The sequence below is a fragment of the Nicotiana tomentosiformis genome, chromosome 6, assembly GCF_000390325.3.
Source record: "Nicotiana tomentosiformis chromosome 6, ASM39032v3, whole genome shotgun sequence".
NCBI lineage: Eukaryota > Viridiplantae > Streptophyta > Magnoliopsida > Solanales > Solanaceae > Nicotiana > Nicotiana tomentosiformis.
The window spans coordinates 68173507-68200306 of record NC_090817.1 but is presented as its reverse complement, the minus strand read 5'-3'; the positions used below and the strand labels follow the sequence as shown (position 1 = coordinate 68200306).

Genomic DNA, 26800 nt, shown 5'->3' with positions numbered 1-26800 from the left:
TAACATGAACCACCCGAAGATTTGGTCTCACAAGTAAATGAGCTTTTAAATGCAACTAAATACAAGGTTCCGAAAGAAGTACAACACTGTCTGAAATAAAATTGAAACAATAGAATGAGAATAGGAAAGTGCATCTAAGGCTTGCATGCGGGATGCAGTTCTACCTCGAATCACTGTCTGGTATCTGGTAATTACCTCTAGGGACTCCGTTGGTACCAATGTCAAAATCTACACAGGAAGTGCGAAAGTGTAGTATGGTTACAACCCACCCAATATACTCATTAAGTGTCGAGCCTATCCTCGACGAGGTAGTGATGAGGTTAAGACAAGATACCTACTAAGGACCTATACAGTAATATACATAAATCAACGAAATAACAATTAAAGCATCAAGAGTAACAACATGGTAGGAGCATGTGGAAAGGGACAATAAGTGGAAACAATATGTAAGAATCACCAAGTAACCTCTTCCAAAATAGTCACCGAAACCATCGAGTCAAGTTCACATTTCAATTATTAAGTCAAGCAATAAAATCAACAAATTGCACGACATCACCCTTCTTTTACTCTCATCCTCACATAATCATAATAAAATGCATATGCATGGCATCACCTTTCATGCCTTTAACTTCACATTCACTCAATCAATGATGTCAATGTGAAAATGAGGTACGACAACACCCTTCATGATCTTCACTCTTCCTCGCCAAGTAACAAAAATAACAGAAATATCAAGCAAGGTGGGAAGAAAATACATTTCAACTATAGTATTGAGTAATACTTGTCATACGAGAATCTTTCCTCAATTAAATCCAACAACAAATTACAAGTTCCACGTTCTCAACACCAACATCACAACAATTAAATATAAGAAATAACTTCAAAGTGACTAGTCAAAGAATAAGCGATCTATTTAAGGCATATACGGCATAGTAAATGAAATAACATGGTACAATTAAGACAATTTCCACCCGCATGCTTATTCCATGGCCAACATATATGCACTCGTCACCTCACATATACATTTCAACTATAGTATTGAGTTCCACTTGTCATACGAGAATCTTTCCTCAATTAAAGCCAACAACAAATTACAAGTTCCACAATCTCAACACCCAACATCAAAATAATTAAATATAAGAAATAACTTGAAAGCGACTAGTCAAAGAATAAGCGATCTATTTAAGGCATGTAAGGCATAGTAAATAACATGGTACAATTAAGACAATTTCCACCCGTATGCTTATCCCAAGGCCAACATATATGCACTCATGACCTTGCATATACGCCGCCCCCAACATATAGTTCACATAGCAAAAAGACTCGATTGTATCTTAATTCCCTTAAATCAAAGTTAACCACGACACTTACCTCTTTTCGTAAACAAATCAACAGTCAACCATGACTTTTTCCTTTCGAACAAGCCTCCAAACTAACCAAATCAAGCTAATTGTCAAACAATTCCAAACATTCTTTAGAAACTGCACACAAATGAAAAAGGTTCAATTTTGATCATATTTGAAAAAGTCAACAAAAGTCAACCCTGGGCCCGCTTGGTCGAAATTCGAGATTCAGATCAAATTCCGAGTACACATTCATTCCCTAGCCCAATTATGTGATTTATTTCAAAACCCGACCTTAATTTGAGATCTAAATCTCGATTTTACAAAATTTCTAAATTCTATCCAAAACCCCTAATTTTTACCTTGAAATTCATGGATTTGATGTGTTAAAATTTAGGGAAAAGTGATTGAAAATTGGTTAAAGTTGCTTATTTATAAGTGTAGATTTTAACCACTTATTAGTACCTTTATACTTTAGTTTTAGTCCGAAAATATTAATTTTTGTTCCCAAAACTAATGAAATCGTGTGAATCGCAGGCAGGTTGGAGGATTGGAGCTTAACAAAGAAATCTAACTCAAAAAGGAGTATTCCAGCTCAAAAAGGCAAGAAGGAGAGCTGTAGGCAAAAGTGCGGCCCGCAGAAGATTGTGCGGTCCGCAGAAATAAATATGCGGCCGCAGAAGAAGCCCTAAAGCCTCAGAGGAGTTTGAAGAAGCGCGGTCCGCACACCAAATTATATGGCCGCAAAAGCTGGTCGCATTGACAAGATTTGAAAAGTTCAGAGAAGGTACAAAAAGACCAAGTATGAAGCCTCATGAAAGTGTGGTCCGCAGTCAAAATGTGCGGCCGCAGAAGCTCAAGTGTAGTCGCAGATGGAATTATGCGACCGCAAAATTCCTCCTAACTTAAGAGAAGAAGAAAAGAGTGGTCCGCACATGGAATTCTGCGACTGCAGAACCTCCTGAAGGGCATTTTTGTTAGTGAATTTTTGGGCACTATAAATAGACGGGAAAGAGTTTTTAGGGCTAGTTTGTTATTTTAAGCAGCTGTAGCGGTTGTATTTTTCCCTTTTGGGAAAATAGTGACAAATATTGGAGAAGCCTCATTAGTTTTATTAATTAATTATAGTTTATGGCTTTAATTACTTATTCAACTTTGTTTTCTTTGCTTTCTAGCATGATTAGCTAAATTTTATCTACGGCTGTGACCCAACCCTAGTGTGTAAATCATATGGGTTATTAATTCTAATGCTTGTTTATGATTGGGTATTAATTATTTAGCCTTGTTTATGCATTATTTCTAGAATTAATGGTTGCAAACATTAATTCATGCCTATTTGACTTAGTTCTAGCTTGAGAAAGAGGAACCTAGTTTAGGAAAATTTGGCTAACAAAGAAATTGAGCTAGTTAAAGTTTTGGCTAGTTTGATTAATGGGTTTGAACTAGAGATAGGGAAAACCTGACTTGGACTCATATTAATTGTTTGCATTGCTACCCAATTGGTCTTAAGAAATCCAATTTGGGCATAACCACTCTATCACTGAGAGGTATTGAGTGGGTAATTGAGAATTGAAAGTTATAATATATCCCGATCCTCAAAACAAGTATTAACTTGATATATCTATTAGGTTTGCACCCAAGTAAAAGTTACATCCCTAGGCTTTTCCCATTTGTTTTAAAACATCAAAAATAATTATTCTCTCTATAGTTACTTTTAATTAGTTTAATCTCATAGTGTTAATTTGGACAATAATCACTCTGTGTTTGGAAGCGTAATTTAGTTATTTCACGTTCTCTCTTCGAGTATCTACCTTAACACCCTTTATAAAGTCCCTGAGGAAATCGACCCTGACTCTAGTTGGGTATAATAATTACAACGATCGTTTCCACTCATTGTTGAGTGCGGATTGGACGTGGATCAATTTTTGGCATCGTTGCCGGGGAGTTTTTATGGTGTTAGCTATATATTTGAGTGTGATCTTGAAATATCTTTTTTCCTTCCATGTTACTAATTTGTTGAAGTAATCGTAGGTACAAAATAGAAAATAATGATCTCAAAAATTTGCCATTGGGCGCGGTGGCCATGGACGGCGAGGAGGAACAACTAGATGACGTGCTTCAAGTTCCACAATTAAATCGTTGAGGCAGTGGTCAACAAGACAACGTGCCCCCACCTCCCTCTCCTCCACCACCACAATCACAAGCGGTGAAACACCTGATTTTGCCCAATGAATGTTACGCAAGTGCAATAGTCCCCCCTCGTATTAGGGCGGAAAACTTTCAAATTACCAATGTGATGCTCACTTTGCTTGAGAAATGAGGCTTTTTCACCGGGGAGCCGAGTCAAAATGCTTATAAACATTTGAAGCGTTTTGTGGATACGTGTTGGGGGAGCAAACAAACAAATGTTTCGAAGGATGCTTTGAAGCTAAGGCTTTTTCCCTTCTCTCTACGGGGTAAAGCTTTAGATTGGTTGGAATGTTTGCCTAATCATTCGATCCATACTTGGGATAAATTGACGGCAATTGCTAAGTTTTTCTCTTCGGGGCACATGGCTACTCTTAGGTATAAAATATTGGCTTTCAAGCAAAAGCCCAATGTGTCGTTGCATAAAATTTGGGAGCGGTATTGGACAATGGTAAAGGAGTGCCGAACAATGATATGACCGACAACAGGATCCAACAAACTTTCTACTGTAGTATTAATACTATGAACCAATGTGTGGCCAATCAATTGGCAGGAGGCAACTTTATGACAATGCCTTATGCGGAGGCATGTGTGATTCTTGATGAGATGGCCGAAATGTCTTCGGTTTGGTGATCCCGAGATAATGTTCCACCAGGTGATCCCAACATGATTCATCTCTATAAAGAGTTGCAAGACAATGGACAAGCCATTGCCAAATTGACAACAACTATGACCCAACTCGCCAAGGCCCAACTTAATCAAGTTCAAGCTCCTAATGAAGTTCATGCTATGGAAGGGATAAATGTTTTGGTTAACAAGAAGAGGACCAAGGGTCCACAATTTCAATCCTGAGTGGAGAGTTATGCACAAGATGATGGTACTTTTGATCAAGATGATTCTTATCATGAGCAAGAGGAAGTGGTACAATTTGTGAACAATTACCAAGGGCAAAGGAACAATTTCCAAGGCTCCGATCAACAATAATGGCGACCAAAAAATAACCAAGGCAATTGGGGTTCTAACAATCAATGGAATTGGCACAATAACAATAATCAAGGAAATTGAGGAGGCAACAATCAAGCTAGTTGCGAAAATAATAACAATCAAGGAAATCGAGGATCGGGTTTTCAAAGGCCCCCAATGTACCAACAACATAGCAACCCGCCTCCTTATCCTTCTCATGGTTCAAGTTCTTTAAACAATGAGATGGGTCGTATTGAGAACATGTTCAAGCAAATGATGGAGAAGAATGCCAATTCAGATGCCCAACTTGCCGCACATAGCACATCAATTTATAATCTTGAAGTTCAAATGGGGAAAATCTCTTAAACTCTTAATACTCGTCCTAAGGATGTGCTACCAAGTGATACAATTGTAAATCCAAAGGGTGGTAACAATAGGGGCATGCGATGGTGGTTATTACAAGGAGTGAAAGAGGCGAGAATGCACCCACCTCAGATTAAAGGCGACTTGTGGATGATGACCAAATGATACAAGAAGAGGAAATCCCAAACAATGATGTTCAAGCAAATGAGGAGGTTCGGATTGACATTGATGATAGTGTGGAGGAGACCCAAGAGGAGGTGAACCCATCTAGGGATCACATTTTTGACATACCGGAGCCGATAGTCAAAAGACTAAGGCACCTTTGCCTAAGCCTCCACCTCCATATCCTCAAAGACTTGCCAAGCAAAATGGTGAGAATCAATTCAAGAAGTTCACTCAAATGATGAAATGTCTCTCTATTAATGTTCCATTGGTAGAAGCTTTGGAATAATGCCCAGTTATGCCATGTTTATGAAAGATCTTGTGACCAAGAAGCGGTTGATGAATTTTGAAACTATCAAAGTCACTCATCAAGTGAGTGCAATTGTTCATTCCATGGTTCCTAAGTTGGAGGATCCCAGTGCTTTCACGAATCCTTGTACTATTGGGAGTGCCAATTTTGCTAAAGCTCTTTGTGATCTTGGGGCGAGTATCAATTTGATGCCCTATTCGGCATTTAAAACTTTGGGAATTGGGAAACCAAGACCCACATCTATGAGGTTACAAATGGCCAATCGTACCATGAAGAGGCAATTGGGAGTGATTGAGGATGTTTTGGTCTGGGTTGATAAGTTCATTCTTCCGGCGGACTTTATTATTCTAGATTATAAAGTTGATTATAAAGTGCCTATAATTCTTGGGAGACCTTTCCTTGCTACGGGTAAGGCTCTTTGTGATGTGGAAGCCGGAGAACTCACTTTCTGGGTTGGTAATGAAAAAGTGGTATTCCATATGTTCAAGTCTATGCGGCAACCAAATAGCAATGTGGTGTGTTCTTTTGTGAACTTGGTGACCGATGTTATTGTTGATGATACAAGTGCTACAATCAATGTGGGTGATATGTTGGAAGCCATTTTGCCCAAATTTGATTATGATGCGATAAATGGTTTCATGGAATATGTGAACTCTTTGCAAGGAATGGGGTCGTACAATTACGCACCCCAAAAATTGTCTTTGGATCTTGAGAATAGGAAGACTCCTCCTACAAAGACTTCTATTGAAGATCCACCTACTTTGGAGTTGAAGCCATTGCTACCACATCTTCGGTATGAATTCTTGGCCCTTGTTCTACTTTACCGGTTATTCTCTCCTCTTGTTTGACTAACGTGCAGGTTGATTCCACATTGGCGGTGTTGCAAAAGAGGAAGAAGGCTATTGGGTGGACTTTGGCTAATATTCGGGGTATAAGCCCCGCATTTTGCATGGTGCTAAACTGTCCCGATAGTTCATGGACCTCTCCAGTTCCATGTGTCCCAAATAATGAGGGGGGGGGGGGCATGATAGTTGTTACCAATGAGAAGAATGAGTTGATTCCCACAAGAACAATGACCGGTTGGAGAGTTTGTATTGATTATCGTAAGCTCAACAATGTCACAAGGAAAGATCACTTTGCACTTCCTTTTATGTACCAAATGCTCGATAGATTGACCGGATGTGCTTTCTATTGTTTTCTTGATGGGTACTTGGGCTACAACCAAATTCTTATTGCTCCGGAAGATCAAGAGAAAACAATCTTTACATGTCCTTATGGTACTTTTTCTTTCAAGAGGATGCCATTTGGCTTGTGCAATGCACCGGTGACTTTTCAACGGTGTATGATGGCTATTTTCATGGACATGGTAGATGACTACCTTGAAGTATTCATGGATGACTTCTCGGTTGTTGGCTAGATGCGAAGAAACTAATTTAGTACTCAATTGGGAGAAATGTCATTTCATGGTTGAGGAGGGCATTGTCCTTGGCTAAAAGATCTCAAAGAATGGTATTGAAGTTGACAAGGCGAAGATTGAAGTTATTTCTAAGCTTCCACCCTTAACCACAGTGAAGAGTGTGCGGAGTTTCTTAGGCCATGTGGGTTTCTACCAGTGCTTTATTAAAGATTTTTCTAAAGTGGTGAACCCATTGTGTAAGCTCCTTGAGAAGAATGCCAAGTTTTATTTTAATAATGATTGTGTGAGGGCTTTTGAACAATTGAAGCTTAGGTTGACAACTACTCATATAATTACCTCTCCAAATTGGAGTTTGCCATTTGAGCTCATGAGTGATGCAAGTGATTTAGTGGTTGGGGCTGTTTTGGGGCAACGTATCAACAAGGTTTTTCATCCATTTTACTATGCTAGTAAGACCATGAATAGTGCCCAAGTCAATTATTCCTTTACGGAGAAATAACTCCTTGCTATTGTGTTTGCAATTGAGAAGTTCCGCTCGTACTTAATGGGTGCCAAAGTTATTTTTCACACAGATCATGCGGCGCTTCGCTAACTTATGAGCAAAAAGGAATTTAAATCTCGGTTGATGAGATGGGTACTCTTATTGCAAGAATTTTATATTGGCATTCAAGACAAGAAGGGCAGTGAAAACCAAGTGGCGGACCACTTGTCTTGTTTGGAGGAGGAGGGGAGGCCACATGATGGCCTTGAAACAAATGACTCTTTCCCCGACGAGCAACTTTTGGCACTATCAATGAAAGAGGTACCGTGGTTTACGGACTTGGCAAATTTTCTTATGAGTGGTATCATTTCGGATGAGTTCTATTCAAACCAAAGTAAGAAGCTCAAAATATATAATCAAGACTACTATTGGATGAGCCATACCTTTTCCGGATTTGTACGGATGGGGTGATTAGAAGGTGTGTATCGGAAGAAGAGAAGGTGATATTCTCGGAGCTTGTCATTCTTTGCCATATGATGGTTATTATGGTTGAGCAAGAACGACGACCAAAGTTCTAAGTTGTGGTTTCTATTGGCCTACTCTTTACAAAGATGCAAATGACTTAGTGAAAAGATGTGATAAATGTCAACAGGCCAGTGGAATTTCAAAGAAAGATGAGATGCGTCTCACAACCATCTTGGAGATTGATATTTTTGATATTTGGGGGCATTGACTTTATGGGCCCTTTTGTGTGTTCTTGTGGAAAAGCTTACACTTTGGCCGCGGTGGATTATGTGTCCAAATGGTTGAGGCCTTACCCAACAACGAGGCTAGAAGTGTAGTGGCTTTCTTGAAGACGAATATTTTTACAAGATTTGGTAATCCACGTGCAATGATAAGCGATGAGGGGTCACATTTTTGCAACAAGGCTTTTGACACTTTACTTAGCATGTATGGTATTACTCACAAGGTCAAGAATCCCTATCATCCACAAGCTAGTGGTCAAGTGGAAGTCTCCAACTGAGGGATAAAGTGTATCTTGTCTAAAATGGTGAATACAAATCGGACGGATTGGTCCAAGAAGCTTGATGATGCATTATGGGCACATAGGACTGCTTACAAAACACCTATCAGAATGACCTCATACCGATTAGGTTTTGGGAAAGCTTGTCATCTTCCGGTTGAACTAGAGCATAAGGCAATGTGGGCCTTGAAGAAATTGAATCTTGATTGGGATGTAGCCGCTAATTTGCGGGTTGCACACTTGAATGAATTGGATGAGTTCCTGGACCATGCTTATGAGAGTTCATCCTTGTACAAAGAAAAGATGAAATATCTTTATGAAAAGTACATTTGGAACAAAGAGTTCAAGGCCGGTGATCTAGTATTATTGTTTAACTCAAGGTTGAGGATGTTTCCCAGGAAGCTTAAGTCCAAGTAGAGTGGTCCATTTGAAATTGTCGGTGTGACACCCTTCGGTGCATTGGAATTGAAGAACAAGAACGATGAAATATTCCGAGTCAATGGTCAACGGGTGAAGCACTTCATGGGAAGTTGGAGAGAGCCACATGGCGGCGGTTATTTACTTCACCTGAGGATGATATGACATTGCATTGTGCCGCGACGTTAAATAAGGCGCTTCTTAGGAGGAAACCCAAGTTCTTTTCCTTTCTCTTTTTGAAGTTAGATGTTATTTGTTGGTTTTAACTTGATTTGAAGTGTGCTATAGGGATGAGTGTTAGATGAAAGAATGGTAGACAAGGTTGTGTCATCAAAGCAGAAAGTGCGGATCACACTTTTCCTTTGTGCGACCGTAGAAAATATTTTCCTTTGCAGAAGACTTTTTACAGCTGCAGATTTCATCTGTGGACCGCACTTCCTGGAGCCAACTTAGATACCAAATGATAGGGTCTTTGAACTTTTTACCTATCAGTGCAGGGCAAATGTGCGACCTCTGGAGAATTGTTCGACCGCACTTGAAATTGTGCGGACCACACAAGAGCAACAGACAACTGAAGGCCATGTAGAAGAGTGTGGTACGCACTTGAAATTGTGCGGCCGCACTCGACTCTTTACCCTCTCAAAGTCTCTGAGTATAAATAGAATGTTAGGCCTCATTTTACACTTTTCACACTTTTGAGAAATTACTGTTGCTCTAAGAGTCTACCTGAGGATCTAGCACTTTCAAACACACACACACCCATTTTCACTCACAGGATCTTTGCACATTTACATCATTTGGTATGCTACATTTCATGTTAATTTTGTTTCATTTTAATTTTTGAATTTCTTTTTCCTTTTTAGCTTCTTTTTAGGCCATATGTTATTGTATTCTATTATTCTATCCATGTGGGGTAGTTTTGTACTGGGGTTGATAATGCATGCTAGAATGGGTTGGGTTAACTGATTCTTATGTGTATGCCATGTTGCCAAGTAGAATTGAACAAGTTTTTGCAAAATCTAGGTAAAGATTGAGGCTGCCGTTATGTTCTTGAATATGCGACCGCACTTGGATTTTTGTGGTCCGTAGTTTTCTTGTTAAGGCATCTAGTGGTTGGATATTGTTTCTGCGGCCACACTTTTCTTGTGCGGGTCACCGAATTTCTGGGGAGGTCGCACTTTTGGTCCGCACTGTCCATCAGAGGCTTGCCCTCTGAGCTCCTAAAGTGCGGACCACATTTCAAATTTTGCGGGTCGTAGATGAATTCTGTGGTTGCAAATGACCTCCGCACTATCTATCAGAGAAGAGGCATTTGAGGCCCTTGCACATCTGCACAGAATTGCAGCCACACTTGGAATTGTGTGATCCGCACTTCAAAATATGTGGAGCGCACTTCCCCTATTTCTACAGTATGTTTATCCAATTATAACCCCACCGCTTCTATGTTGTTCTCACTTACTTACATGAGTCTTAACTATGCTGAATCATGATTTGCAACTGACAATTCTCTTTGTGTTTATACAGATAATGGTACGATCATGAGGTCGAGGTGAATCTATCAAAAGAAGAGGAGAAGCTTAAAAGGGTCGAGGCAAAGGTGCCTTTCCCCCAAGTGTTCAGAATACCATATCAAAGAAAGCTACAGCAGGCCGAGGGTGAGGTAGAGACCTCTCCGAGTCTAGCTCATATGCCCCGTCTAGGGAAGCCTCCGAGGGAAACTCTGTGTCTATTTTGGAGGAGCACACTAAAGAGCAATCCAAGCCACAAGGGTGATCTGAGCCTCTAGATGTGCCTTCTACATCCCACAACACTTCCCAAGGTTCGAAAAGTGCCAGCCAGGAGTCCGAGGTAGCTGCTGTAGGGTCTGGTTCTGATGATACCCCTGATGATGGGATATAGGGAGCAGGTACACATGCAGGTTTAGCTCGGACGAAGAAGAAAGAGGCTTGGGAAGTTAGATTTGTGAGTCGCTAGACCTTTGAGATCTTTGACTCATAAGCGGCAGTTCTTTTCGAAAGATCTTGACAAGTACAATCCCATTGTTCTGGAGCAGTTTACAAAAAGGAAGGGGTAGATTCTATTCACGGAGAAGCTGGTGGATGTCAAGGAGCACATTGTCCGAGAGTTTTATGCCAACACTGCGCATATTCTCAAAGGTACAAAAGTCACCAAAGTGCGCAACCTAAAGGTAAAATTTGATTAGCACACTTTGAACACATACTTGGGATTTGAGGATATGGAGCCAAGAGATTACTTAGAGAAGTTGGCTCTGAAAGAAGAGGCCGGGTCGTGGCTTGCAGAGATTCTAGCACTAGGACCCACCCCTTCTTTGATTGCTACTGGGGTACCTATTCTCCGGAGCACATTGAGTTTTGAGTCCAAAGGGTGGCAAACCTTTGTTTGCAACAGGCTTGACCCGTGCCAGAATGAGAACAACCTACCTATTCCTCGAGCTATTTTGGTGGCATCTATTATAGCCGGGTACTCGATCAATGTGGGTGACCTAATGTCGGCCAACATTTTCCTGGTGGCACAGCAAAGTAACACTTCTTATCCCTACCCCAGCACCACTACTGAGTATCTGACAGATGCTAAGGTAGAGCCCATGACATTTGACACCAAGGTCAAGCCGACAGGGCCATTTGAGTGGTACAAGCTGCAGGATCCGAGGAACCCGAAGAGGAGTGCTCAGCCTTCTACTACTACTAGCCATTCTGATGAGCAGGTAGTGGTAGTTTTTGGTCCATCTTATATTCCATCCACATCAGCTGAGACTTCTACTAGTGCATCATCTACTATGCCTGAGCCACCATCTTCAGCTCCCTCTACAACTCCTTTCACAGCTTCTATGGTAGTTCCTACTCCAGTTCCGAGATCGGTGCCCATGCCTACAGGTCCACTATCTGCTCCGCAAGCCTCCCAGACATTGGCGAGTCTCAACAACTGGATGCATGCAGCTACTTCAAAGCTGTCTGAGATTTCCAGTGCTGTTGTAGGGCAGGCATCTACACAGGCACCTCAGGATCCCTCTGAAATTAATGAGAAGCTGAGCAAAATCTTGGAAACTAGAAGGTAATTATGGATATATAATTACAACATGGTGCTATAATCGAGGGGTTGACCAAGCAGGTGAAGAAGATGAGGAAGTCCCAGGCCAGCAAGAAGTCATTTGATAAGCTTTGAGTTGAGGTGACCCGACTAGGTATAACCGAAGATTTGCCATATGATATGCTGATTGACCCATCCCAGCCCCACCAAGATCCATCTACACAGGATGCTCTCGCTGGCCAGTTTGAGGAGCCATGCCTTGACACTGACACTACTAATGTAGTGCGTGCTATGTTCACTTTTCCAGCCACTCCCAGACTTGATGATGATATTCAGTTGAATGGGCCAACTGGGACTGATGCTGCTGGGGACACAGTGATGATCAAGGACACTTATGGAGTTTCTTCGCCCTCTCTACTTTTGCTCTTATTTTGTTAAACATTGCGGACAATGGGGGAGGGGGGGGTGGAGATTATTTGATACATTTGGATACTTTAGAATATAATAATTGGATGATTCTGTTTTATTTTTATTGTATATATCTTTGGTAATTGGTACTTTCATTAGCTTCTTTATTTTCTTACTTTGATTTGTTTATGTTAGTTGTTTCTTTTTATGTTAGTAGCTTTTATGTTTTTCTTAGTAGTGTGGATAATACACATTTGATTTTCTTAATACCACGGTTCTTCCCAAATGTGGTCTTTTGTGTGACCGGGTGACTCTTCCCAAGGATAAATGGTGTAACAACATTCTTAAGGGAATGAGTCCGTTTTGTGTGTAGGTAATAATAGTAGTAAGTAGTAATGAATAAAAGCCCTAATTAAGTCATTCTCTAAAAAGAGTTATTCATTCTTCATTTGGCACTAACACACTTAACTGCATGCTTATTGTTTGAAACAAGGTTTTTGGAAGAAAATAGCTTTAGTTAGTGACTTTGAGGTTCTTGAGTTGACTTTGATAATCATTAAGTGGTTGATTAGACCATAGTGATATTTAACTTGATCGTGATCGCTGTAGGCTTTAGACTCTATCCTCTTTTACTGTCTAGTTGCATGAGAGGTGAGGTGATTTTTGTTGCTAGTCTAAGTACTTGAGTGGATAGTCTAGAACTTCCCCGAATATGTTTCAAGGTGAAATTCTAGGTTTTCTTGGCTTGGAAGATGATTGCAGGATTTTCTTGGTCCGTTTGAGCTTTCTATTGCCACCTATGTTTGTTATCCCTAGTCAACCCCTTTGATCCTTTTGCCTTTTTTTGTTGGTAACCATACTACAAGCCTTTACCCATTTTGTCTATAATCCTCTCTTGGCACTCGGACCTTCCTTAACACTCTTACGAAATAAGTGTCTTAAGGCATAAGTTTGGAGAGAAAGTTGAGGAATATAAAAGAGGTATCAAGGCACCAAAAATAGAAAAGTAAGGATCTCTATGAAAAGAGAAGGCAAGAAAAGAAAAGAACAAAATGAAAATGCCAAAAAAATAAAAAAAATAAAATAAAAAGGGAGATTGATGAAATTAAAAAGAGGCAACTATCTCTAGTATGAGCATCAAGGGAGAAAAAGAATGAAATAAATAATAAAGAGTGATGGCAAGTCTCTCTAGCCCCCAAGAAAAAGAAATGCCTATAAGGGTTGGTAAATATGAGACAAGAAATGAAAAAAGTGGAGTGCTTAAGGAAGGATGTAACCACTTATCCCATATGGTATCCTACCCCAATCCAAAATCCTTTATTGCAACCCGAAAGAAGTCCTGCTTGATATTGAACCGAGTGAGCTTACATTAGTGGAGATCTACATGAGGGGCAAGCCTTTACTTGTGACATTCCTTTGTGAGAGAAGAGTGAATCCTTCATTGCTCTAGAGATTGAGTATTATTCTTGAAGTGAGCATGGCAAATGGAAGATAGAGGAGGAAGAGTTTGGAGTCCAACATGATTTATATGATAAAACAAGAGTCCTTGATGAGTGAAGTCAATTCTTGAAGCTCAAATGTCATACTAAAGTTATATGCACGTAACATATGTTTTATCACCTTTTTGAAAATACATGAGTATTGTGGGTAATTGTTGGTCCTAACTGAGTATGAATGACTTACAATTGACTCTTTGAAATGACCTTTTACTTAGAGGAGGTGGGAACTAATCTGTTTGCTTTAGGACAAGCAAAGGCTTAAGTTTGGGGGAGTTGATAAGTGTGGATTTTAACCATTTATTAGTACCTTTATGCTTTAGTTTTAGTCCGAAAGTATTGATTTTTGTCAAAACTAATGAAATCGTGTGAATTGCAGGCATGTTGGAGGATTGGAGCTTAACAAAGAAATCTAACTCAAAAAGATAAGAAGGAGAACTGCAGGCAAAAGTGCGATTACTTCTGCGGCAACAGAAGATTGTGCGGTCCGTAGAAATAAATATGCGGCCGCAGAAGAAGCCCTGAAGCCTCAGATGAGTTTGAAGAAGCACGGTTCACACACCAAACTATGTCGCAAAAGCTGATCGCACTGACAAGATTTGAAAAGTTCAGAGAAGGTGCAAAATGACCAAGTATGAAGCCTCATAAAAGTGCGGTCAGCAGTCAAAATGTGTGGCTGCAGAAGCTGAAGTGCAGTCGTAGATAGAATTATGCGATTGCAGAATTCCTCTCCGCACATGGAATGTGCTGCTGTATAAACCTTCCGAAGGGCATTTTTGTCAGCAAAATTTTGGGCACTATAAATAGATGGGAAACATTTTTTTAGGGAAAGTTTTGTATTTTAAGCAGCTGTAGCGGTTTTACCCTTTTGGGAAAGTAGTGAAAAATATTGGAGAAGACCCATTAGTTTTATCAATTAATTGTAGTTTATGGCTTTAATTACTTCTTCTACTTTGTTTTCTTTGCTTTCTAGCATGATTAGCTAGATTTTATCTAGGGTTGTGACCCAACCCTAGTGTGTAAATCTTATGGGTTATTAATTCTAATGCTTGTTTATGATTAGATGTTTATTATTTAGCCTTGTTTATGCATTATATCTAGTATTAATGGTTGCAAACATTGATTCATGCATATTTTACTTAGTTCTTGCTTGAGAAAGAGGAACCTAGTCTAGAAAAACTTGGCTAACAAGAAATTGAGCTAGTTAAGGTTTTGGCTAGTTTGATTAAAGAGTTTGAACTAGAGATAGGGAAAACTTGACTTGGACTCATATCAATTGTTTGCATTGCTACCCAATTGGGCTTGAGAAAGCCAATTTGGGCATAACCACTCTATCACCGAGAGGTATTAAGTGGGTAATTGAGAATTGAGAGTTATAATATACCCCGATCCACAAAACAAGCATTAACTTGATATATCCATTAGGTTTGAACCTAGGTGAAGGTTACATCCCTTGGATTTTCCCCATTTGTTTAAAAAGATCAAAAACAATTATTCTCTTTCTAGTTACTGTTAATTAGTTTAATCTCGCAGTGTTAATTTGGACAATGATCACTCTTTGTTTGGAAGCGTAATTTAGTTATTTCACATTCTCTCTTCGAGTATCGACCTTAACACCCTTTATAAAATCCTCGAGGAAATCGACCCCCACTCTAATTGGGTATTATAATTGCAATGACTGTTTTCCACTCATTGTTGAGTACGGATTTGACGTGCATCACTTACCAATGAATTTGGGAAGAAAATCCTCTTAAAAAAATCGCCTCTAGAGAGAATAGGGTTGAAAATGAGGTAAAATTAGCTAAGTCCCATTTTTCCTACTTTTACCCAGCTGGTTGTTCGTCGCAATTACGAAACACTAATTGCTAAAGCGACGAATAAAACAAACCCACAAATATCGCAAATGCGAGTGCCTCTTCGCAATTTCGTAGAGTCCTCCATCGCAAATGCGAGCTAAGCTTCGCATTTGTGAAGCTGGATGCTCCCTGCTCCAAGTCGCAAATGCGACTCCAAGGTTGCAAATGCGACTCCAAGGTCGAAAATACGACCAACCGCCTGTCCACAAATGCGACCATTTCTTTGCATTTGCGAAGTCTTCAATCCCAGTCCCAAATTCGCATTTGCGATCCTGACACCGCAAATGCAAGGCTTGCAATTGCGATTAGGTCTTCGCATATGCGAGACCTGTAACCTAAACACACAAGCTGTTGCGCATGAGCAGTTCCAAACTCTACCATAACACTTTTGAAACTCACTCGAGCCCCTCGGGCTCCAATACAGATATGCAAACAAATATAATAACATCCTACGAACTCAATCGCTAACTCAAATCATCAAAATAACATCAATTATCAAGAATCAATCAACAAAACTCAAAATTTCAACTTTGAAACTCATTTTTCCAACTTTTCACATAATACGTCGAAACGCGCTCGAGTCACTCGGGACCCCAACAGAATATGGATACAACTCCAAAAATATCATACGAACCTACCATAACCGTCAAAATACCGATCCAAGGTCGTTTACCAAAAATATTGACCGTGGTCAACTGTAGCCTTATTTTATGTCAAAAATCATTTTTTTAAATTTCACATTAAAGCTTTTCGAAATGCGACACGGACCATGCACGCAAGTCGTATAATACCTAATGGAGCTATGAGAGGTCCCAGAACATAGAAATTAAGACTAGTACTCAAAATGACCTATTGAGTCATCACACCTTTCCACAATTCATAAGGGATTTTGCTAGTTCTTCTATGTGGAATTCCATTTTGTAAATGACATGCAGATAATATAGCTTCACCCCATAAATTATCAGGTGCATTAGAATTAACTAACATGGAGTTCATTATCTCTTTCAATGTTCCATTTTTCCGTTCACTTATTCTATCAGACTCAGGTGAACAAGGAGGAGTTACTTCATGAATAATTCCATTCTTTTCACCCCAAGGTTGACTTTTTGGTTTTCATTTAAGATTGAAGCTTTATTATCTGAAATTATTTTTTATGGCTTTTATTTATGATATTAAGTTATTTTGGCTAGATTCGAGCCGTCCAGAGGTTGTTTCACATAGGAAGGGCTTCTTAAAGTATTGATTTAGTTTTTTTGAGGTAAGTTTCTTGCCTAACTTTGTATGGGGGAACTACCCCTTAGGATTTGGGTTGATTGTGCTATATATGTTACGTGAAAGCTGTGTACGCAAGGTGACGAGTGGGTACACGAGCTATATGTGGTATTTGACCGGTTTAGGCTATTTAGACTCTTTTCATGCCTTTAATGGAATTGTCATAACATGTTATATCTTTCATTGTTAATCTACCCTTACATGTGTTTATCTATCCTTACATGTTTTCTTTGACATTGTTAACACTTGCTCTATCTCTTACTTGTTATTTTGCTCTTACATGCTTTAGTTAAAGTTATTGCCTTAGTCTTATTTAATTCCTCAATGGTTAAATTACCTTACTTGAAGTTGTTATTTCATGGAATATCTTCTTGTTCAGTTCTTGGTGTTGAAGTTGCGAAAGCCGTTTTCATATTGAGGCGTTGTTAATTTTTGAGATATCTTTCTTGTTGAGCTATTCACCTTTATTTTGTTAGTATTGAGATTCTTGTTCATATTGTGGTTGAGTCGTGAGCTATATATTGTGGAAACTTCGGTACTGATGATTTTTGGCAAGTTGTGGCATATAGGCACTTGTGGTGCTAGTTGTTATTGTGTTGTGATATTGATGCGCATGCGGCGGTATAAGGATATGGGTTAATGTGCATGCGGCGACATAAGGTGGGATTTATGTGCATGTTTTTAGTAAGGGAATTACTTGAAGCCATGCGGCGACATAAGGTGGGCTAAAGTGCTTGTAGCTATTTCGGAAAAAATATATTTTTAAAACTATCTAAATGTAAGGCTCACGCGGTGGTATAATGAAAGATTGTAATTATGTCACGATCCAAATCTCAACATGTCGTGATGGCACCTATCACATTACTAGGCAAGCCAACAATCACAAAATAACTACGCATTTAAATTTAAAAGCATGATGTAATAATCTTAACAATGAAAAATCTCATAAATAACTGGTAAGAACAACTGCGACTCAACTACAAAATCCCCAAAATCTGGGTGTCACTGAGTACATGAGCTACTAAGTGCCAACACAATCTAAACTTCTAATACAACTGTCTGGAAAGATAGAACAATACGAAATAAGCTTAAAAAAAAGGATAGTCAAGGTCTACGGGCATCATAACAGCTACCTTAATAGTCTCCAAGTAGATACTACTCCAAGTCTAGCAACCACCTGGTCCAGATGTACCTGGATCTGCACATGAAGTGCAAAGTGCAGTATGAGTACAACTAACCCAATGTACTCAATAAAGTAATAGGACTAACCTTGGGCTGGTAGCAGCGACGAGCTCAGAAAGGTACAATGCAAATCCAGATAATAACAGTGCAGATAAGATAGAAAAATAACAGTAATAACTCAGAGAAATCTCATAATCAATTCGTACACAGTACATAAATGTAGACATGCTTCGGAGTTCAACAATTCAAGTTCAATACTGATAAAATGTACCAAGTATAGCTAACATGAGGAATGTTACATCTCTATGTCTACATGTCAAATATGCATGTCACATGTAATGCATCACAGTGATAAACTCATGTACTCACACTCTCAGAGTACTCAATCTCACTGTCTCACACTCCTACTCATCACTCTCAGTCACTCAGCACGCTCAATCACTCATCACTGTACAGTACCTGCACTCACTGCTGGTATGTCAGACTCCAGAGGGGTGGATCCTTCCCAAGCTCTAATATAAAGCCAATATGGCCGTCTGCTGCGACATGCAACCCGATCCCATAATAATAGATAAAGAATATAAGGCCTGCTACGACGTGTAGCCTGATCCATACTAATAATATATATAAAGCCAATAAGGCCTGTTGCGGCGTGCAACCCAATTCACAACATCACTCACAACACGGCTCTCAGGCCCCAACTCAGTCATCAATCTCTCCAGTATCTCGAGCTCAGAATCTTATGCCAATCATCCCAAATAATGATAACATGATGTAACAATAAATGATAACAGAGACTGAGATATGCTATGCAAATGATGAATGTGACTGAGTAAATAATTGCAATTTAAGCAAATAACTCAACAATAGAAATGACCTCGGTGGGTCCCAACAGAATAAGCATATAGCCTAAACATGATTTCTAACATAGATCGCAGCTCAATTACTCTAACACGTAGGGATTACATGAATAACAACAAGAATTACTAACTACACGGTACCACGGAATCAACCGAGTCACAATTACCACAGTGCACGCCCAAACGCCCGTCACCTAGCATGTACGTCACCTCAACACCAACCAGATAACATGAAATCCAGGAATTCATACCCTCAATGCTAAGTTTAGAAGTGTTACTTACCTCAAAGTGCACAACTCAATGCTCCAACAAACCCTTGCCTTGTGAATTGGGCTCCGAACGACTTGAATCTGGCCACAAACAACTTAATATAATCAATAAAGGCTATAGGAATAGATTCCATACAATAAAGCTAAGTTCTTTAACAAAATTTAAAAAGTCAACCCTGTGCCCAAACCTCAGAACTCAACAAAATTCAAAAAATCCAAACACCCATTCAATAATGAGTCTAACCATACCAAAATCATCCAACGCTGACCACAAATCGACACTCAAATCCCCAAATCCTACTCTCTAATACATGGTAAAAAGTTCCCAAATTTCATCTCAAAAACACCTAATCTATGTGGGAAATTAAATGGGTATTCAATATTAATAGATATAAATGATCAAAATCTGCTTATCTCTTTAAATCTAGTGAAAACCCCTCCAAATATCGTCTCAATCTGAGCTCCCAAAGTCCAAAAATGGAGAAAATACTCTAACCCTCATTCTTATAACACTGCCTAGCATTTTCGCTTATGCGGTTCATATCACCACTTTTGCGGTACCGCTTTAGCAGTTAAAAATCCGCATCTGTGAAAGTCACTTAAGGGCCGACAAATGACTTCTGCAGTCCCAAGCCCGCACTTGCGGGTGCGCTTCTGCGCAAATCCGCCCGCTTCTGCGGACCTGCCACTCCAGCCCCTCTTCTGCTTATGTGACCGTCCTTTCCTATATGCGAGATCGCAGGTGCGGAATCTTCCTCGCACCTGCGCAAATTCCCCAACCCACCTAGAACCGCATCTGCATGCCCTTGTCTGCTTCTGCGGCTCCGCACCTGTGACCCATTTCTTGCAGGTGCGGTTGCACCAGATCTGATCACACCAACAATTACATAAGTCCAAAATTCAATCCGATTTCAATCCGAATCACACCCGAGGCCCTCGGGACCCCATTCAAATATATGAACTCATCCTAAAACATCATACAGACTTAGTCGAGGCTTCACATCACATCAATCAACATCAAAAACATGAATCGCACCCCAATTCAAGCCTATTGAAACTAATAGATTTCCAACTTCTACAATCGATGCTGAAACCTATCAAACCAACTCCAATTGACTTCAAATTTTGCACCCAAGTCATAAATGAAACAACAGACCTATTCCAATTTCCAGAACCAAAATCCAAGCCCGATATCAATAAAGTCAACTCTCGGTCAAACTTCTCAACTCTACAAACCTTCAACTTTCCAACTTTCGTCAATTCAAGCGAAAACCACCTACGGACCTCCAAATCGATATCCGGACACACTCCTAAGTCAAAAATCAATATACAAAGCTATCAGAACCGTCAAAACTCCACTACGGAGTCATTTACACATAAGTCAATATCTGGTCAACTCTTTCAACTTAGGCTTTCAAACTTGGGACTAAGTGTCCGAATTCATGTTGAAATGTCCCCGGAACCAAACCAACCACCCTGGCAAGTCACATAATCACAAATTAACATATAATAAGCAATAAACGTGGGAACGTGACTACAATACTCAGAACGACCGACCGGGTCGTTACATTCTCCTCTTCTTAAAACAAATGTTCGTCCTCGAACGGGTCTAGAATCATACCTGGAGTCTCAAATAGTTGTGGATAGCTGTTTTGCATCTCCCACTCGGTCTCCCAAGTAGCCTCCTCGACTGGCTGACCTCTCCACTGAACTTTCACTGAAGTTATATTCTTTGATCTCAACTTTTGAACTTGCCGATCCAAAATGGCCACCGGCTCCACATCATAAGTCAAATTCCCATATAACTGAATCATGCGGAAGTCCAAAACATGAGACGGATCACCAAAATACTTTCAAAGCATGGAAACATGAAACACTGGGTGAATACTCAATAGACTACGTGGCAAAGCAAGCTTGTAAGCCACCTCTCCAATCCTCTCAAGCATCTCAAAAGGTCCAATATACCGAGGGCTCAACTTACCCTTCTTACCGAACCTCATAACACCCTTCATGGGTGAAACTCTGAGCAATACCTTATCTCCCACCATGTAGGAAACATCATAAACCTTCCGATTGGTGTAACTCTTCTTTCTAGACTGTGCCATGCGAAATCGATCCTAAATCAGCTTGACCTTTTCCAAAGCATCCTGAACCAAATCAGTACCTAATAGCCTAGCCTCACCCGGCTCAAACCAGCCAACCGTAGACTGACACCGCCTCCCATACAAAGCCTCATACGGAGCCATCTGAATACTCGATTGATAGCTGTTATTGTAGGCAAAAGTTGCAAGCGATAGAAACTGAACCCAAGAACCCCCAAAATCCATGATACAAGTGCGTAACATATCCTCTAATATCTGAATGATGTGCTTGGACTGTCCGTCCGTCTAAGGGTGGAATGTTGTACTCAACTCAACCTGTGTGCCTAACTCTCGCTGCACTGCTCTCCAAAACTGCGATGTGAACTGTGTGCCCCGATCTGAAATAATGGACACCGGCACACCGGGAAGGCGAACAATCTCGCGAATATAGATCTCAGCAAACCGCTCTGAAAAATAGGTAGTCCCAACTAGAATGAAATGCACGGACTTAGTCAACCGGTCCACAATCACCCAGATAGCATCAAATTTCTTCAAAGTCCATCGGAGACCAACTACGAAGTCTATGGTGATCTGCTCCCATTTCCACTCGGGAATCTCAAGCCTCTGAAGTAAACCGCCCGGCCTCTGATGCTCGTACTTCACCTGCTGACAGTTCAAGCATCGAGCTACAAACTCCAATATATCTTTCTTCATTCTCCTCCACCAATTGTGCTCCCTCAAGTCCTGATACATCTTTTTGGCACCCGGATGAATGGAATACCGCAAACTATGGCCCTCCTCATGAATCAACTCACGTAACCCATCTACAATGGGCACACAAATTCGACCCTGCATCTGCAATACCCCATCAATACTTGGCATCACCGTGCTGAACTGTGTCCTTAAGGACAAGCAAATGAGGGTCGTCATACAGACGCTCTCTGATGCGATCATATAATGAAGACCGAGAAACCACGCAAGCTTAAACCCGACTAGGCTCTGAAACATCCAACCCCACGAATGGATTGGCCAAGGTCTGAACATCTGATACAAGCGGCCTATCACTAATAGGAATATATGCAAGGCTACCCATACTCATTGCCTTTCTACTCAAGGCATTAGCCACCGCATTGGCCTTCCCGGGATGATACAAAATGGTAATATCATAGTCTTTTAACATCTCTAATCATCTACGCTACCTTAAATTTAGATCCTTTTGCTTGAACAAGTGCTGAAGACTCCGATGATCTGTAAATACCTCACAAGACACACCGTAGAGATAATGCCTCCAAATCTTCAATGCATGAACGATGGCTACCAACTCTAGTTCATGAATGGGGTAGTTCTTCTTGGCTTCAACTAGCGTGAAGCATAAGCAATCACTCTACCCTCCTGCATTAAGATACCCCCAATGCCAATCCAAGAAGCATCACAATACACTGTATAAGAACCCGATGCTGAAGGTAAAACTAGAATTAAAGCTGTAGTCAAGGCTGTCTTGAGCTTCTGAAAGCTCTTCTCACACTCATCAGACCACCTAAATGGGGCCCCTTCTGGGTCAACCTAGTCAAGGTCACATCAGTGGACATGAAACCCTCCACGAAGCGGCAATAATATCTGTCCAAGCCAAGAAAACTCCGAATCTCAGTAGCTGAAGACGGTTTGGGCCAGCTCTTAACCGCCTCAATCTTTTTCGGATCCACCTTGATCCCCTCACTGGACACCACGTGCCCCAAGAGCGCCACTGAACTGATCCAAAACTCACACTTGGAGAGCTTAGCATAAAGCTTCTCCTCACTCAATGTTTGTAGTACAATCCTTAGATGTTGTGCGTGCTCCTCCTGGCTACGTGAGTACACCAGGATATCATCAATAAATACTATGACAAATGAATCAAGATATCACTGGAATACACTATTCATCAGATGCATAAATGCTGATGGGGCATTAATCAGCCTAAAAGATATCACAAGGTACTCGTGGCGACCATAGCAGGTCCTGAATGCTGTCTTCAGAATATGAGAGTCCCGAATCTTCAACTGGTGATATCTAGACCTCAAGTCAATCTTAAAGAGCACTTAGCTCCCTGCAACTGGTCAAATAAGTCATCAATGCACAGCAAAGGATACTTGTTCTTAATTGTAACTTTGTTCAACTACCTATAGTCAATGCACATCGGCATATTACTATCTTTCTTCTTCACAAACAGAACCGATGCACCCCAAGGTGACACACTAGGCCTAATGAATCCCTTGTCAAGAAGCTCCTAAAGCTGCTCTTTCAATTCCTTCAACTTTGTTGGTGCCAAATATGCCAAACACCCTTTCCCAACTATCTGTCAACCTTGGGTCCACGCCTCAGAACCCAACAAAATTCAAACAATCTGATCACTCATTCAATAACAAGTCCAACCATACCAAAATCATCCAATTCCGACCACAAATCAACTCTCAAATCCCCAAGTTTTTCTTTCCAATGCATGAGTCAAAAATCCACAAATTTCATCTCAAAAACACCTAATCTATGTGGGAAATTCTATGGGTATTCAATGTTAATACATAACAACGATCAAAAGTTGCTTACCTCTTTAAATCTAGTGAAAACCCCTCCAAATATTGCCTCAATCCGAGCTCCCAAAGTCCAAAAATGGAGAACATACTCTAACCCTCATTCTTATAACACCGCCCAGCATTTTCGCTTACACGGTCCATATCACCGTTTATGCGGTACCGCTTTTGCTGTTAAAAATCCGCACATGTGAAAGTCACTTAAGGGTCAACAAACGACTTCTGCAGTCCCAAGCCTGCACCTGCGGGTGCGCTTTTGCGCAAAACCGTCTACTTCTGCCGGCCTGCCACTCCAGCCCCTCTTCAGCTTCTGCGTCCGTCCTTTCGCATCTGCGAGCTCGCAGGTGAGGAATCTTCCTAGGACCTGCACAAATGCCCCAACTCACCCAGAATCACATCTGCGACCTCTTGGCCACTTCTGCGGCTCCACACATGCGGCCCATTTCTCATAGGTGCGGTTGCACGAGATCTGATCATACTAACAATTACACAAGTCCAAAATTCAATCTGATTTCAATCCAAATCACAATTGAAGCCCCCGGGACCCTATCCAAATATACCAAATCATCCTAAAACATCATATGAACTTAGTCGAGGCTTCAAATTACATTAAACAACATTAAAAACTCGAATCGCACCCCAATTCAAGCCTATTGAAACTAATGTATTTCCAATTTCTACAATCGATCCTGAAACCTATCAAACAAACTCCAATTGACCTCAAATTTATCACCCAAGTCATAAATGAAACAACGGTCCTATTCCAACTTCCGGAACCAAAATTCGAGCTCGGTATCAACAAAGTCAACTCTTAGTCAAACATCTCAACTCTACAAACCTTCAACTTTCCAACTTTCGTCAATTCAAGCCAAAACTACCTACAGAACTCCAAATCAATATCCAGACACACTACTAAGTCCAACATCACCATACGGAACTATTGGAGCCATCAAAACTCCACTTTGGAGTCATTTATACATAAGTCAATATCCGGTCTACTCTTTCCACTTAGGCTTCCAACCTTGGGACTAAGTGTCCCAATTCATTCCCAAACATTCTCGGAACTAAACTAACCACACCGACAAGTCACATAACCATAAATGAACATATAATAAAGCATTAAATGGGGGAACGGGACTACAATACTCAAAATGACCGGCCGGGTCGTTACAGATTATGACTTGTGAAATGTGATTTCGAGGCGGTACCTCAGTTGTGATTCTTGTTGTACATTCTATGTTGAGACAACTTGTTGATTTGAATGATTATTGTTCTTCCTTTAATCATTCATCTGCATTTTGATTGTGTTTGGTCATTTGTTGTTATCTTGGTGTTGAAACGATTGTGACTTCTTGTGTGAGTCATGCATTCTACGTGATTGTTGTATTTCTTTAACATGCCAATCTGTGACTCCGTTATAACTTGATAAATTAATTGTCAATGTGAATTTAATTGCATAGAGTCATTATATCATATTTTGTTGAGTTATTGGTAACATAACAATTTAAATAATAGAATTATTGACATGCTTTATTCTATGTGTCTCTAAAGATAGAACTCGCTATCTCAATCGATTCCTTATTATTTTAAATGGTTATCGTCCTTTTACTATAATTCGGTTCTCAAATTATACCCAACACCCTATTGATTGGTTACCTTACTTAAAATTGTTACCACGATTCTCTTTTAACAAATTTTATATTTAATTCGTTAATTTAACTGATGTTTTGCTTTGTTTAAATATGTCATTTTACTCAATTTATTGATTTCTAAACTAAACCCATATGATACTATATTTTGTATAAATTATATTTTATTTTACTTTAATTGATTTCTAAAATAAACTCATTATTTTATTTGACGCCTTACTTTATTCAAGATTGTTATTATGCTTTATGGTGTTTATTTATAACTCTCGATAATTTTAATTGATATTTGTTACGGTTGCAATGTACATGGTAGCACATGGGCCTTGCCATGTGAAGGTAATTGTTATTGTGGGCACGAGATGCCATACATGTAAGATTTGGAAATTGTTGTACATGATTTGTGTGGCGCCTCGGAGTAAATTCTTGTTTTAGGCCCATGCGTTGGGAACGATTTGATTATTTCAGCTGTCATTGGTTCCTCTTTATTTGAGTTCATTCATATCTCATCGGTGTCCTGATTATGTTGCTTCACTATTACCCATTTACTACTTGCTGCCATTTGCATTTTTATTATTTCATTGTTGGTTGTAAATAAATAATCTTTCTGCCATTAGTCTTACATTGATGTTCTTTCCATTGTTAGCTTCATGCATATCTTGTACAGGTTTCTATGTCTAGTAGGTGTCTTGACCTAGCCTCATCACTACTCTACCGAGGTTAGACTTGATACTTATTGGGTGCCATTATGGTGTACTCTTGCTACGCTTCTGCATATTTTTGTGCAGATCCAGGTATTTCTGATCGTGATATTGAGAGTTACGTCTGCACGACGGAGATTTCAAGGTACACCTGCTTGACGCTCGCATGCCTCACAGTCACCATCTTACTTCCTTATGCTACTGTTAAATTGTGAATCAAAACAGTATAATATTTAGAAATTCTAGTATAGTTCAATATAGCTTATGACTCCATACTGCCGATTTTGGGAAATGTATAACTATTGACCGTTGTAGTTATGTATGTCATTTACTGGTTTATGATTTAATGATTAAATAGTTCAACTCTATTATTAACTCAACATGTGTTAGGCTTACCTAGTCTTGGAGACTAGGTGCCATCACGATATCCTAAGGTGGAAATTTGGGGTCGTGAAAAGTTGGTATCAGAGCTCTAGGTTCTTAGGTTCTACGAGTCATAAGTAAGTTTAGTAGAGTCTTGCAGATCGGTATGGAGATGTCTGTACTTATTTTCGAGAGGCGATAGAACTATTTGGAGATTCCACTTCTTTCATTCCTAATCGTGCAACATTGATTCATCTTGAAGCACATATCTTACATTCCCTTGCATCCCCTTATATACGATATTGCGCACTCGGTATCAGCCATGCATCAATGGTTTGTGATGCTGTGGATGGGCTACTGGGGGGGCCATGGATGCTCGATCAT

General features: G+C 40.1%; 3 protein-coding genes across 3 annotated transcripts; all 3 read left to right on the top strand.

Annotated features, from left to right (window-relative positions):
* The first annotated feature begins 5582 nt into the window (after positions 1-5582).
* LOC138894159 (uncharacterized) lies at positions 5583-8250 on the top strand. The gene is made up of 2 exons (XM_070178841.1): positions 5583-6121; positions 7995-8250. Exons 1-2 carry the CDS (start codon positions 5583-5585, stop codon positions 8248-8250), a joined length of 795 nt encoding a protein of 264 aa, XP_070034942.1.
* Positions 8251-8274: 24 nt separating this feature from the next.
* On the top strand, positions 8275-8667 carry LOC138894158 (uncharacterized). Its single transcript, XM_070178840.1, has one exon. It carries the CDS (start codon positions 8275-8277, stop codon positions 8665-8667), a length of 393 nt encoding a protein of 130 aa, XP_070034941.1.
* Positions 8668-10903: 2236 nt separating this feature from the next.
* LOC138894157 (flocculation protein FLO11-like) lies at positions 10904-11743 on the top strand. Its single transcript, XM_070178839.1, has one exon. The coding sequence runs from the start codon at positions 10904-10906 to the stop codon at positions 11741-11743; it is 840 nt and encodes a 279-aa protein (XP_070034940.1).
* Positions 11744-26800: the final 15057 nt, after the last annotated feature.